This window comes from Triplophysa dalaica, chromosome 18 (assembly GCF_015846415.1).
Source record: "Triplophysa dalaica isolate WHDGS20190420 chromosome 18, ASM1584641v1, whole genome shotgun sequence".
Taxonomy (NCBI): domain Eukaryota; kingdom Metazoa; phylum Chordata; class Actinopteri; order Cypriniformes; family Nemacheilidae; genus Triplophysa; species Triplophysa dalaica.
In genome coordinates, this window is record NC_079559.1 from 20,626,226 (window position 1) to 20,641,870 (window position 15,645).

The 15,645-nt window shown below is 38.7% G+C and overlaps 1 protein-coding gene across 1 annotated transcript in view; it reads right to left on the minus strand.

Moving 5' to 3' along the window:
• The window catches only part of mtor (mechanistic target of rapamycin kinase), an 85,556-nt gene extending 70,741 nt beyond the window's left edge, over positions 1-14,815 (minus strand). Inside the window, exons 1-18 of the mRNA XM_056772590.1 lie at positions 14,711-14,815; positions 13,037-13,191; positions 12,747-12,855; positions 12,433-12,665; positions 10,511-10,711; positions 10,293-10,427; positions 9,901-10,176; positions 9,518-9,626; positions 9,215-9,398; positions 8,073-8,201; positions 7,089-7,333; positions 6,564-6,779; positions 6,274-6,479; positions 5,621-5,743; positions 5,274-5,357; positions 4,626-4,718; positions 2,733-2,867; positions 1,342-1,471 (exon numbers count right to left, since the gene is read on the minus strand). Coding sequence (XP_056628568.1) covers positions 1,342-1,471; positions 2,733-2,867; positions 4,626-4,718; positions 5,274-5,357; positions 5,621-5,743; positions 6,274-6,479; positions 6,564-6,779; positions 7,089-7,333; positions 8,073-8,201; positions 9,215-9,398; positions 9,518-9,626; positions 9,901-10,176; positions 10,293-10,427; positions 10,511-10,711; positions 12,433-12,665; positions 12,747-12,855; positions 13,037-13,156 — 2,728 coding nt within the window. The 5' untranslated portion in view covers positions 13,157-13,191; positions 14,711-14,815. The remainder of the gene's footprint in view (positions 1-1,341; positions 1,472-2,732; positions 2,868-4,625; positions 4,719-5,273; positions 5,358-5,620; positions 5,744-6,273; positions 6,480-6,563; positions 6,780-7,088; positions 7,334-8,072; positions 8,202-9,214; positions 9,399-9,517; positions 9,627-9,900; positions 10,177-10,292; positions 10,428-10,510; positions 10,712-12,432; positions 12,666-12,746; positions 12,856-13,036; positions 13,192-14,710) is intronic.
• Positions 14,816-15,645: the final 830 nt, after the last annotated feature.

The window sequence follows — 15,645 nt, forward strand, 5'->3', positions numbered from 1 at the left end:
AAATATTTGTCAGATCGCAAGACTCACGGGAAAATAACAAACTTTTCCCATGAGTAATAAAGAGCGTGGAACACGATTGCTTGCGTTTGTTGTGAACTAGGGGTGATAATTTGATGCTTAGATAGGAGGTAAATAAAGTCACTTTATTGGTAGTTCATTGGTATTGAACGTGCTGTATTCCCGTTTGTAAAAAAGAATGAATTATTATCGAGTAGTTTTAAAAATAGTTTTGAGGTGAGATCTGGTCTAGTAAGCGGCACAGCATTGTTACGTGATGTTTAATGAAAATGTTCATTCATTTTACTATTTGTGGCTTCCCCTGCATTACAGACATTTTGACTAAACACATTTATTTTGCACATTGTTAATTGAATCTGGCTTATTAAGTTTATTCGTTATAAAGTACATTCTGTTCTAAACAAATTTTGTGAATGAATGTTTGCATCAATTTTGCGCTGTAAATTCTGTCATGAATTACAACCACACAAGTTGTTCCAAACCTGTATACATTTGCTTTCCTAAATTCTTCAAAATATCTCGAATATAAAACTTTTTCGTACTATGGTAGTCAATGATGTCCCAGAAATGTCAGTTGCTTACATTTTTCCAAATATCTCTCTTGGTGTTCAGCAGAACAAAGACATTTATACAAGTTTGGAACAACTTGAGGTTGAGTAAATGATGAGAGCATTTTCATTTTTGGAGGGGTGGGGTATACCCTTTAAACACAAAAAAATACAATCTGCAATGCTATGACCTCCACTGTAAATCAAGTAAATTATTTTCTGTGGTGTTTTACATTGATAAAATCTCTTTTTTTGGAATCCGAGTTCTGGATCTGGTAAACCATGTTGTACTTGGTCATTGGTCAACCTTTTTAGGGAGAGGAAATATCTTTATCTGATACAGAACTGTGTGTTCAGACTTTCAGGCACGTGCATATGAAATGAGGGAGACGTTGGGATGGGCAGAAAGTGAGAGGAACTATTATGAGATGGCATTTTAATTTGATCTAGGACGCACGTGGGATTACAGCCTTGCAAAAATGTTTCCGAAGTGAAGATCAACAAAACAGAGAAACAAAGTGCGTACGAAGCTTTGCGAAAGGCCAAAGGATGCGAGCCAACATGTGTGAGTATGCTACCCTGGAGTTCTGGCCGAGTTTCTGGAAAGGGAAGTTTGTGTCTATTTAGATGTGCTCTGTTTGCACCGGAGAATGCATCTTTTAGATGCTCAGCATCTTCTCTGCATCTGTGATTCATTGTGTTGATGGGAACGGACAACTAGCGTGTTTTGAGCGCGTCTGGATTTGCTTTAGAGAACAAGTGTACGGGTGCTCACCTGAATCTTGGCTGGACTTTGACTCCGAGAGGCTGACGGCTGAGGCATCGCGAGATTGGTCGATCATACCGATGTTCACCTTGTGTTTGTAGGGGTCCAAAGCTCCGAGCAGGCCCAGGACACGAATAGCCTTAAGAGTGTGAAAGAATCACAACGTCAATGCATTATCTGGAACATTCCATGAAAAACATTTTATGTTTTATGGAGAGAAATATAAAATGTTAAAAGCAGTAAACCCCCCGCCCCACCTTGAGGGGTTAAACAGAGAATCAAACAACAGTATGAAATAATTCCTTATTTCTCCAAAATAATATTACAGTAGATGCTTTAACAAAGAGGTGTGATTTGGGGCTTCACCTAAATTTAAAAATACATAATTGCAATATTTTTTTTAACTGTTTAAAGTTACCATTATATGTAGTTTCTACCATTTATCTATCTTTTTTCCCATTTTGTCTTTGTTTTATTTATCCGTTGTAGCCAACCTTTTTTTCTTTATTATTTCTATATTAACTAATGATTTTAATTGTATCTGTAATCGTTCCATTTGACAGAAAGCTTAGTGGGGACAGACACTTTTTCTTTAATTATAAATCCAGTTCTTTGCTCTCACAGCTTTCAAAACCTCTTGAGAAATAATTTGTACTTAGACTACAGAATTCCACAGATAAACATAATTTGTTGAAGAAACAGCAGTATGTTTTTTTTATGAGGATAGATGTCAAAATGTACAAATAAATAATGTTAGATTTGATCTAATGAAATTGACGTGTGAGGTTCCACAAGGCCGTGTGACCGTGTTAATTTTATACAAACAATATCTGTACAGTTTCGAATGTACTAAAAATGGTCCTTCTTGCTGACAATACAGTTTTTTGCTTCTGACTGCAGTGGAAAATGAATTGATAGTCTTTAAAAACGGTTTGACGATAACAGACATTTGTTAATTTTGTTTGTTTATAATATTTAGTAATGAGTAAACTAATTAAGAAGTCGAAATTAAAATGAATAATGTTGAATTGGATACAGTGTATGAAAATAATATAATTGATCATAATTTATGTTGGAAAACATACCGTAATGTACTATAATATACAATCTAAAATGTCCAAATCTATACAGCGAATCTTATTGAATAAAAAGACACATTTCATTTTTATTTTAACTCATAATATATATTATACTGCTCACTCAAATTATCATACATTACTAGCAGGTTGGTGAAATAAGCCAATGCTTCTTCAGCCCATACCTTCTTCAGTTAGAATAAACTATGAATATTATTGTGAAAGAAATGATTTATGATTACTGAAAACAAATTGAAATGGAACTCTAAAAGTTTAGACACCAACTATTAATGCTCTTGAAATGACATCCAGAAGCATCAATACCTCTCTCCTGATGCCCTGGTTCTGCTCTGTCTTCAGGAAGTTGAGGAGCACCTCCAGTAATGATGGGTACTTCCTGTATGGCTCCACCACATAACCAGTACTGGCTACTTGCTGACCCAGAGTCCAAAGTGCCACCTGGTGGAAAAGAAAATGATTATTTCTGTGTATCAACCTTCCCTTTAATTAATGCCTCATTTTTCATGTGTTTCCATAGAGAATCGTGTGAAAGCATGTTTTGACTGTTTTAAACTGGCTCTATTGTCTTGTAATGACAGTTTCTCCACTTTAGTGCTTTTAACATTGATCCAGAACACCAAATCAACCAACACTTCATCTCAGTCACACTTAAAGGTAAAAAATTCAGTTGTGTGAGTTGCTGTGAACCTCTGGAACATAAAACTGACCTGAAATCACTCAAAAGTCCATAACACGTCTGATTGTTAAAGCAGAATATGACAACAGAACACAGAAACTGACTCCAACTGTTACTGAAATACATTTGTGCCTGTAAAGCAAGATTTTCCACTGCAATTATAGAGAAAGGAAAACAAAGTGTCCTTAATTTCCCATAATGCCTTGCAAGGGATTACAAAGGCTTTAAGGGGGAAATAAGTGTGTGGGTCTGTGTGATTGCTTGTGAACTGGTTTGACCTTCATTATGAGAACTCAGTGTCTTCAAAACGTATTCTACCCCATCTGCATTATAAGCACATCCCATAATTCATAAAGCTACTGTACATACACATACTAAACTTTTCTTATCAAGTTTTCTGATGTCTTTATAATGACTGCTGGCCAACAGACGCAGTGCAACTATCCACTTATCTAATGGATCTGCTTTGACATGTGTCAGAGTAAAAACAATAATTGAGGGCATCTGTTGGCACAACTTAATTAAATAAATCAAAAATCTAAATTATTGGTATAATTAAAACGTTTAAGTGTCAAACTCTATTTTGATGAGTTGTGCTGACTTAATAATGTTGATCATTACTTGAGCTTAATCTTGAGTGTAATTTTAACCATTAAAATCTGTCTTTGTGTTTTACAACAATATTTAAATTGCAGTAACTCTTAACTTAATTTTTTAATACCAATTGAGTTCCGGTTTCCAAGGCTCTCCCTAACCATGTAACAAACAGGTGTTTGAAAAGTATAAAATAAATGTGTTCATGTTCAATCATTTAACTTAATCTATTACAGTTAAGGGTACATGACTGATGCCTGTTGTATTAAGCTATAGCATTGCTGAGGATCTCCATTTCCCATCATGCTTTGCAATGGTACTGGATAATGAGAGTTAATGTAGAAATACAGAGGTATTTTATGGATTTTAATCAAGATGAGTAAAGCACAAGACTTAATAATGTTATAATAATAAATCTTGTAAAGGTGATGCTACAGGCATTAATCAGCTCTTGTTTTAATTGCTATTGAGAATTTTGTAAATTAAGATATAAAATAAAAAGAGTATTTGTGTCTGATTAAATCAGTTTAAAAAAAAAGTTGGAACAAAAAATTGTTGTTCATCATTGAAATTATTAAGTTGATGATACTTAAAAATATCTGTAATCTAAGAAATAAAAAAGGAATCTGTCTGAGCCAATGTAGTTTGTTGAACTTGTTAGAAGTTGTCACAACTCAAAAATATGATGCAAACTGTAGCGTAAACTTTTTATTGTTGAGTCTACACAATATTTTAAGAGGGTAATTGTGGCAACATATCAACAGTTGCAGCCTTTAAAACACATGGAATCTAAATGTCCTCGGGAGTTTGGACTGGGAGTTTGTCTCAACCCCTGATGTTACTGAAATGGTCAAATCACAACACAGAACAGGGCACAAAATAGAAAGCGTATGATGAGACCCTTGACAGAATACACATGAGCAAACCTGTCGTTTAGCCAATGAGGAGGAGTCCTGCAGCATGTCCATGATGATGGGGAAGAGCTCGTCCATCCATTTCCTCATCTCCAGTCCGCTCACCTGTGATACAAATATAGAAAAAAACAGACACACGTTACACCATTTCAAATGATCAAATGACACATCCTAAATGAGCATCGTTTCGAGTAAGTGTAAAATCTGAAAACCCAAATGATTTTTTACATTATTGTGGGCTTCACACATTTGTTTCACCAATTCACTAAATGCCAGACAGTTCATCCCGAAAATCTGGAAGCAATAATGTTTGTCCCGCAACATCCATCCAGGTGGCTACAGTCCATCCGTTCAATACCGACCATCTTAGTCATGTCTAACACCACAATTCATCCTCTTCAGAAGCTATTCGCTCTTAACGCCTAAATTCCACTTTTCCATCCTCTCTTTGCTCCGCCTTCTCTCTCAGTGTCCTGGTACATTTAGTTTCTCTGCTTGCGTCTCCCTAACTTCCTGTTTTCCGTGGATCTACCCTGACCGTAATTTTGACCTGTTCCTCCAGATCATGCACCTTTGAGAAAAACACCTGAGCAGGAAGGCATACTGGATCTCAGACAGGTAGAAAGCGTCACAAGGTCAAGTCAGAAAAGTGTCCGTTACCTGGGCGAGTTCACCAATGGTTGCTAAAACGCTGATGATGACTCCAGGGTTGGGGTCTGGATCTTTCAGCTTCAAGATGAGGGCCTGTTTGAAGAACAGAATGTTAAAAATGAATTTGCATCCAGAAATACGACAAATTACTTGACAAGGGAATTAAAAAGGAACTGAATTCCCCCAATAGATGACAAAACAATAATGTTATTTTATGACCCAACTATAGTCTAAATAGAAAACTTTATTAATCTTTGTATTGTGTAATGTAAATGTTTCTTTTAAAGCACCCGTCTATTCATTTAAACCAGCCTACAGATCACTTGGACTATTTGAGTACAGTCAACCTCGAGTACCTTGAGAATGGGCTCCATGTATGGGCGGATGAGTCTTGGGGCGTTAGACACCAGGTGACCCAGCATTCGGGCACTTTGCTCTTTGTTTCGGCCCACACCGCTGTGTTCAAGCTCGGTCAGAATCTGCAGAAGGTTTAAGATCTATCAACATCGTAAAGTTTTACAAGTTTGACATTTTTCAATTCTGTGCATTCATAACAGATGTGCCACAACTGAACGTTGGATCAAAACACAGGCTGTAAGATATTACTGTAATTGCTTAGTAGCAAAGTGGTTCCTAAGCAAAGGAATAGCTATCTAATGTCAATCTGCTTTAATAAGATCAAGTGAAGTTTAAAAAAATCTGACATTCAAAACAAGTTTGAGTTTATTTCACATATGCCAGGGAAAGTTAGGCAGAGATGTTCTGATATTACAGAGACCTGCCACCTGCTGGACAAAGCAACCAAGAACAGATATGTTCACAACAGAAGGTATGAACAGAAAACGGAATCCCACAATGCAATGCACTTAACCTGACCTTCAATTAAAAAAGATATATTATGAAAACAGTATGTTAGTATGTTCCCACATGGAATACTAGTGTACTGCTCAGTGCACGCTGCAATATGTCAACATGAAAATAAGGATGAATAACAGTATGTGAGGTGTACCTGAATGAGCATCTTGCGCAGGAAGGGCATGACAAACGCAGGGTTCATGCTGCTGAGACGGCCGATGGTGCAGATGGCCAGTTCACGGATCTCAAACACTTCATCGTTCAGAGCCACAAACAGAGCCTGAAGGTTCTCTGCCTGTGCCAGGTGGGCATCGAACCGTTCGTCCAGAGAGGCCAGCACGCAGTAACGAATATCAGGATCTGTAACCACACATATCACAAATACAAATCACATTTTGAAACTAGTATACGTCAATTAGTATAAGTCAAAATCATCTGTCTCACCTGGATCAGTGATGCCCACCACCAGCAGCTTGCTGAGGACGTCAGCCACCACCTGTACAGCCGTTTGACTGACCACATGTCCGTGGCCATTGATCAGGTGGATGGAGGGTGTGAGTAAGCGTGAGCAGGTGCGTGCCGCCTCCATCCGGATCTCCTTGTGCTCGCTGTTCAGGAAGTGGTCGGCACAGTGGCGCACGAACTGAGTCAATGAGTGACCTGAAGATGAATCGAGTAAGAACCTCATAAATCTTTTACCTTCACTGCTGATATTGATCACACGGACTCGTCCAGGTTTACTAAACCACTGCATGGATAACCTTAATATATCAATAACTGTATCAAAAACAACAATCTTAAATACTATTTTTACAATAAAAAAAAGATGGACTACTTTACGAAGCCATCTGGTCAAATTAGGCTAGGTGAATTTATCTGATTGATTATATTCGGTTATGCTATTTAGGTAAAAAAATGTAAACGCTTAATCTCCATACTAAACAAACTTTCATCTACTGTGTCTCATACCCTCAAACTCAAAGCTGCCGAGAGTACGCAGCGCCAGAGTGATGCTGCCCACATCGCTGGCTTCCGGGATGTTGGTGAGGCTCGGTGATGATAGCTGATACGCCAGGCCCTTGGGCATGCCCGGGTGCCGCAGGGGCTTGTGCATGAGCACCAGAGATAGCATCTTTAGCAGCCCGTCCTGGATATCTTTCTTCAGCAGAGGGATCTGACGGCTCAGGTCGTACAACACTGCGGTCAGAGCAGGACTGAGGTGAAGAATGAGAGAACAATCAGAACACAGAATAATTTCTGAATACAATCTATCATCCTCTGGCACTTATGAGTAAAATAATTTGTATATTTCTAATGTTTTATATTAGTCTGATATAGGTCAATCATACAACATGAGTTGTATTCAATAACGCTGGAGTTACACCGCTCGTAAATGCCACTTTGTTTCATCAACTGAAGAGCTTTGAACTTAAAATCACAATATTTCTGACTTCACTTGAAACAAGCAGTTCCTGAAGGTGAGTAAATAGAGATCAAATGTTTATAAAGGGTTTTATGTTACAGCGCATGCGCTCTTTGTGACCCCCACTGAACTTCCGGTACACGTTCACAAACAATAGAGTGTCTGTAGATTATTTCTGATAAAAATCGAAAGAAACCGAAAACAGACGATTTTTGGCTAAACTTGTCTCCAATATTTTGAATTTAGACTCTGATACCAAACTCAACCGCTATATGTCATTGTACAATGTGCTTTGTTTAAATGCGTCAAAACTACAGGACCCATTCAACAAAAATAATAATACAAATGAAAACCCGAACTTAACTATAGTGGTCAGGAGTGGACACATCAGACTATAGCACCATTATTTGGTGAAGTGTTTATAGCACAGGTTTGGACTAAAAGAACTCCATCATCTGCTAAAGTGACATCTTTGGTTTAAAACAGTAAGGCCTACATGACAGCATCAAGCGGTTTGTCTGCCACTGTACCTCAGGCCTACAGCTAACATGGGCTCCAGGAGCTCCTTGACATCCTGCTGGATGCTGGGACCCATGGCTCTGGATAACATACTGATACACGTGAACACTGTGGCATCCACCTGCATGGTCTTCTGCCTCCTAAAACATCACAAAAACAGAGAATGATGTAACAAACCAATGCTTTTCATTACATTTGAATAAGTGTCAAGGGTGTGACGCCCATTTATTTTGTGTCCCTGTGGTTTAATTACATTTTATAGGGCTAAAGGACCGAGACTAAATTCGGGTTTGAATTCATTTTCAGAGAGTATTTAGGGAATGATTGCAGAAATGTCTATGTGGTGTAACCGTAAAAACTTTATACGAAAAATGTAGCTTGTTTAAAAACGATGGAATTCTCAATAAGAGACCATATAAGAAAGCTTGGCTTAATATTACAATAATCCTTTTTAATAGTAAATAAGAGTAAATGGAACTCCATTGTTCTAAATATTATAATTCATTTGGGGTATCGTGTGAGTCAAGTCAAATTCATTAAGTGTCAAGGAGCAATTTTGTTAATATTTCGCAATAAGACTTGATGAAATCACAGAGAAGAACCCCTGATGTCACTAACTTCTGCATGTAAAGGCTAGAATCTCTTTTTAAAAAGTGAGATGATTTGACATTTTAAGGGTATGGTACTTAAGTAAGCATGTCAAATGGTATGACCCCAGGAACACATAGATATTTCATCATTATAAAAATGTAAAGGCATAAGGTCTTTGTATATTTGTTAATTGTCATCATTGTTGTTGTGTAATTCGTTTTGTAAAAAGATAATGTGACAGAGGAGAGTTTATGGATGGGAGTTTAATGTGCAATGTTATTTTTGTATTTTGTCTAAGATAGTTCTTCTTACAGTGATTTCTGAAGTGTAAACAGACATTTCCACAGTGTTTTATGTGCAATAAAGCTTCAGTAAAGTTTTGGCCATCATGTGGACGTGGTCCGCATTTGAAATATATAGTCTTTTTTTAGTAAAAAAATAAAAGAGCTTTTCTTTCCAATTTACAAGGACAAAAAGCCCATATTTGATGACATTGATGCACGCTTTAACCATGATCTAATCACTGCGAGCACAGGTTCCAGATGCAGGTTTGGAGTCTTACTTGTGTGCAAAGTCTTTAGGTGGCAGTGCGGCTTTGATGATCTCCAGGATTTTGGTGAGGTAGGGCTGAATCTCGGTCCTCACGGCCACCACCAGCAGCCCCAGAGCCTGAAACGCTGCCGTGCGCTCCTTCTCTTTCTTCAGACAGCCCAGCAGGTGGCCCATAGTGTCCTGTAAATACTGGTCTGTGGATGAGACAAGAGTTCAAAACAAACCAGTAACATCTACAATCTTCACTGGATTCCTCATCACGTGTGAATTCGAGCTTCAGACTGTGCAATAAGGTCTGGAAAGATGCGTTTACCGGTGAACGTGTTCGGCTTGAAGGCAGCGAGTCGAGGCAGCAGGCTGAGAATGGTCATCTGAATCAGCGGATTCTTACTGGTCCTGTATTTCAGTACCCAACGACACACCTGAACAACAGCAAAGCCATGGGTTAGGTTTCCATCCAACAAAGTGTCTCAACGCATTTCAACACCCAAGGATGCGTATAAAGAAGCGTGTGAATAGCAGATGTATCAGGGCACATCTTATTTTTTTTAAACATCCAAACATAAAGAGTGACAACGATCTGTGCACTCGCCTGGGTGATGGGTGGTCTGTATAGTTTACAATCCCAAATATTCGGCCAACGGACGAACAAAAACGCCCAAATATCTGACACTCATTCAGCACAACATTGATCACCTGGTCGAAACGCTCCTCCATCAGGTCTCTGCAATAGCGGCTCTCCACCAGCGTGCTTTTGGAGGGAACAGGCGTAGCGCCGAAGTTCAGGAAGCCCTGAGGTGTGCTGTATCCCAGCAGGCCCAGCAGAGCGTTGGACTGCGGCGGCTGCACCGACTGAAAGCTGGTGAAGGGCGTGATGTGACGCGGCTTAGTGCCGAAACCCATCATCTCCTTACAGTACTTATCATGAACCATCTGCTGCTGTGTGATCTCCTCCATCTCCTCTCTCATCCGCTGATGAAGACAGAGAATTCAAGATTATGAATGAAAACATTAAGGAAAGGCAAGAAAGACTGATGTATGTACAGTGTGTATGGATGGGTGTCTGTCTGTAGCGTGGACTTTCAAACCTCTCCCTCCATGCTGCTTATGCGAACCAGTTCATTGAGAATCAGCAGGGCTCCGTGCACGCGGTCGTCTTTGTTCATGCCCTTCTCTTTAGCCAGAGTTTCATCAAAGCCTTTCTCAGCTTCCTCAAACGTTTGCTATTCATGCCACAGCAACATTGTGTTAACCATTAAAAGTGTGCACGCATACAGTATGTCGACAGCAATGTGTTGATTCTGACCTTGTACCACTGAGGTTTCTGCATCTCTTTGGTCTCTCTCTGGGTGGTGAGGATCAGGCAGGCTCTGAGGGCAGATACAGCGCCCTCGCGGATCGCCTGTTTGGAGTCCCACACCGCATAGAAGATGTTGTCGAAGAACGGCTGCACCTGCTGGAAAAAGAAGGTGGGCGCACTGACGGCGAGCTCCCGCAGCACCAGCACCTGCAACACAAAGACGAGAGAATTCAGGTGACATCAGCCTGAAGAGTACAAGAACACTTGCCGACACGTTCGTTCAATCAAGGGCATGAAAATGGGAAAGAGAACTGGGGCGGTCCTAACATCCATGATGCATTTTGTCATGCTATACCTCAACGTGCAATTCCCCATGATCATTTAGATTAGGCCTGTACGATTTGGCCTAAAATCTAAATCTCGATTATGAATTTTTTCATATTTTTTACTGTAGTTCACTAACCTCGTTTGTACAGTAACTATATATTTTTCTAATCATTTTTTTCTTATCTCGTATTGTTTCAAAATAATCAAAGGAAATACAAAGTACAGTATTTTTGGTTATTTATTGATCATTTAGAACAGTTCACATCTTTGTGGCGGCTGAAATCGATCGTAATTTACATATCACACCCTTAAAAATTCAGGGTGTAGACGCCTCACCCCTAGATTTTGTGTAATCCGGCCAAAAAGAGGAACTGTTATGATTAAGGCCCCTCAAACCGGCCTGGAGCCTGCAAGCTTTGACCCAGTGCGCGTCTTCCAACCCTAGCGAACATCCCACAAATAAAAAAAATGAATGATGTGTTTTGTCTGTTTTTATTAGAATGCATATTTGTCAAACAAAGAAGCTATCGTCTTGCAAATAGGTAAACTAACCCATTGCATATAAATATATTGATTAGGTCTATTGTAGTTTTTTATGTTTAACGTTTAACTGTGCATCTTCCATTCCATTCCATTTTCTACCGCTTATCCGAACTACCTCGGGTCACGGGGTGCCTGCGCCTATCTCAGGAGTCATCGGGCATCAAGGCAGGATAAACCCTGGATGGAGTGCCACTGTGCATTTTAATCGTCATTGTAGTAGAGTAGGCGGGGCGAGACCGTGGTTCGAGTCCGGTGAGTAATTGTGAATGAGCGCCAGCTGTGCGCACACCGGCCTCGAATCACGTAGGAGATGGGAGCATATAAAAGGAACGAGCGACCGGACCGTCGAAGAGAGAGGACCGGGCCCGAACTTGTTTTACGTTTGTATTTATATTTATATTTGTTGTTTATGTTATTTCGCCGGCGGTCGTCCGTGAGGGGCCGCCGGCTGTTATTATTTATATTAAAATTTTGTGTTTAATGTCTGCCGGTTCCCGCCTCCTTCCTTCCATTGTATTGAGCTTTGTTACAGTCATAAATTATTTAAGTAGCCTAAAATTTCATTTAAGTTTTGTACACAAAAGCACCCGCTAACGTTGTAATTTCAAGCATTTAAATAACCATATAATTGGGCAAGAAAATAAAATACTTTATAAATGTAAATGAAAATAAGAAATCACATTGGAATCTATTTTTACATTGTCAAAATAAACGAAAAAATGTAATCTATCTTTCTATAAGTCATTATTCCGCTATCAAGAGGGTAAAGCATAGACTCAAAACTTGCGTACACTAGCTGTGATCTGTCGTGAGATTTGATCCTAGCAACTGCTCACATCCATTTTGATAAATGCGTGGAAACGACCGTACGCCCAGTTTTTATATAAATATAAAGCAGTATTTCAAGTCTCTTTTGCTCTGATAAGAAAAAAGTGAGGAAGCGGCGTCTGTCGACATGTTAAAGGGAAAGTAATGGAAATAACCAACATGGTAACATTACGTCGATTAGGGGTCTTGAACGTCACACAGCCCTAATTTCAATTTTTTACAAAACGTACCGCTGCATGCCGTCTGCCTTCGTTCCTGTCTGCTCCCAGCCACTCCAGAGCTCTCTTCACCTCAAACTCCACATACTCGGCAGTGAAGGTGTCTCCGGCCATAGAGAGATGACCCATGGCTTTCGAGGCCATCTCCATGACCACCGAATCACTGGAGGGCAGCAGGTTGCGCAGGTAGTTGGCAAAGCGGCTTATCCTGGTGGCATTTCCCCCCTCCACGCCGATCAAACTCACTGGAAAGATGACAATTACACAATGACCAATTAAGCCGAAGCATCTGATCTACAGCGGATATTCTTCAGATTCAGACTCACCTATGGCAAGAATACCGCCTTTCTTCTCATTCACATCAGAGCTGGACACCAGCTCAAATATATGGTGGTTCAGCTCATCATAGAAAGTTGTAGCTTCATCTTGGCTCAGCTTTAGACAAAAGCACAAACATCAGCACAATTGTTCAATCATTTCTAGTTGTTCCTGCTTCATTTAAGCTGTGTTCACAAAACCTGCCCAGTGTGAACACAACCCTCAAACACACTTTGGAGTAACTAGACATGAAGATTAACAACCAGAAACAATTCTCTTTCGACTGCAACACCTTTACCTCTCTCAGTTCAGTGGTGACGTAGTGTTGGAGGTCTTTGGCGGATTTGGCACGCGTGTCTTCATTACGACTCTTCAGGCCGCTCACGAACTGTTGCAGCACAGAGGCAGTGCCAGACATGCTGGCGGCTCAGACGGACCTACCAGCAGCTCTACCTGCAATTCACACAACAGACACCACTATAAACAGAGCTAACGTTTATGTCTAAACAACAATGTCGTGAGGTCTCAGTGGTTCCTAGAGATCAAACCCTTGATCTAGATGTTGCTAATGCAATGCTCTACCAATTGATCTACAGGCAAAAAACACTTAAAGTTTATAAAACAAACATCTTCTACATAACTTCAATTGGGTAAGATTATTGGGTAGGATCAACAACAGAGCAGCATTTAAGAATATTTGATCAAACCATAGAGCATACAGACGAAAAAGGGTTTAAGCAACAATAAAACAATAAGTTAAGTAACTGCTTAAAATTTGTGCTGTATATCTGTGGCTACTTTTTTCTTATTTGCCACTATCCTAGGTTTTCCCATAAGGAATGTTTAACATTTAAAGCACAATATAATGTAATATGCTCCCTTATTCTTTTATATATTTTAATATGTACAAGTCAGAATAAGCATGTTGTTTAATTTGTACATTAATATTATGTTACACTGACTGACAATCCAACATTATTTAGACCGAATTTTGTCATTTTATCTCCAAAAACTAAGTTGAAAAAAAAATGAAGTAGACATATTACCAACATTAAATGTGCTTTCTATGGATATAAAATTATGGGGACATCTTAAGTCTTTGACCCTTATTTATTAAGCCTGTAGTAGAAGAATAACATTTTTATGTCATAAATTGGCTTGATTAAAAGATACAGAAAATGTAGTTAACAGTAAGGTGAACAGTAAAGTCTGCCGTATTTCTTAGATGAGGGTGCCTAGACTAGACTCAAACACTATCATCTAAAATGCCTAATGCTTTAATTATTTGTATTATAAAACACTTTGACAATTACAGTGATATTAATAACCATGATTATTGATATAACGTGAAAACACTACACATATGATATGGTAAATAAATCAAACAACAGCACATGTGTGCAGTGGTGAGTCAATGTATTCCGTGCAGAATGCAGTTCGTCATACAACACAATTAACAACAATAATACACATTATGCACAAATATGGGTGCATCCCTATCAGATACAAAGAGCAAATTGATTTCAGACATTTTGGTCTGTCTTGTGTTCACAAATGTTATGTTTTATAAATAAACCCTTGAAATAACATCTTTCCGATTGCAGTCTTTAAACAAGATCTTTAATTCAAAACGTCTGATAACAGTTAGTTTAGATTCATCCCCCCGAATGACTCACGAAGAAATGATCCAACATATTTTGCCCAGATCTTCATTCACTTTGCAACACCAACCCAAAGCACAACACAAAGCTCTACACAACACACATTTAACATGACAATAGTTTAACACATCCGTGTCACACATGTAAGTTAGCGGATAAATGGTTGACTTAGCCAAATGTGCTGCTAACTTGCCGCTGTCATCGGCTTATTGAAACACAAATGCCTTTACAGAGTGTTTACATTTATGAAACTATGATACAGCATTACATGTTATTCATAAACTTCAATATAGAAACGAGAAATGTCTTACTTGCAATAAAGCTTCGCTTGTACATTCGTTTAACTGGTGAAACTGCAAACACATAGGGTGGGCTCACAACATCTGAGTGACGACGAGTCCACCAATAGACAGTCGTGTGGCAATGACAGACAGGCCAAATCAACCAATCAAACAAAATCGACACAAGACGTAAAGACACCGCGGACCCCTTTCACATACTCCTACTACGTAATAAAAATGCGCACAACGCTTGAATAAACAGTTATATACTGGCTTCCTTTGAATGTAACATCTATTAAGATTGGCATATTCTTGAAAGACAAGAACCTGGAATTAATGTTAAATATAATAATTGTATTAGCTAAACGTTATATTTATGAATGCAAATACATCAAAGTTTGACTACACATCAATGGCTGGTTCACTGATCTTAGGTTACAAGTAAATTCTCTCAGGTTATGAAAAGTACAAGTGCCTGTAATTTTATTTCTATTTTGGAAATGCTCAATGCTTTGTCAGATTTAGACCATCTCATTTACAATTGCTTGTTTAAATGTTCTTTCAGTTATTTATTTGACTTTATGTTCCTTTTTTAAAGGCTGTATCAACACTAACTCATTTGCGTAATGGTTGTAGTGTGCTGTGGCACACATGTTTGTACTGAGATTTGTACAATAAAAAAAGTTATAAACTGTCTTAAAATGACAAGTATTGGAATCTTTTTAATGGATTTATTTTTGCCCACATGTACAGATTTATCTTTCTCTGTACAGAGAAAAAAAGGCTCGGATTTATTGCTGGATTTCCTTTTCAGCTTTTGATATGACAATTTACTACGATGCATGTGAAATTTAGTAGCAATAAAAATCTAATTACGTGCAATAACCATTAAAAATTGTGCGTGCAAGCAAGGACAATCCTCCCACAAAAAAGGTCTTATTTTTGTGTGAATGTAATTGACATAT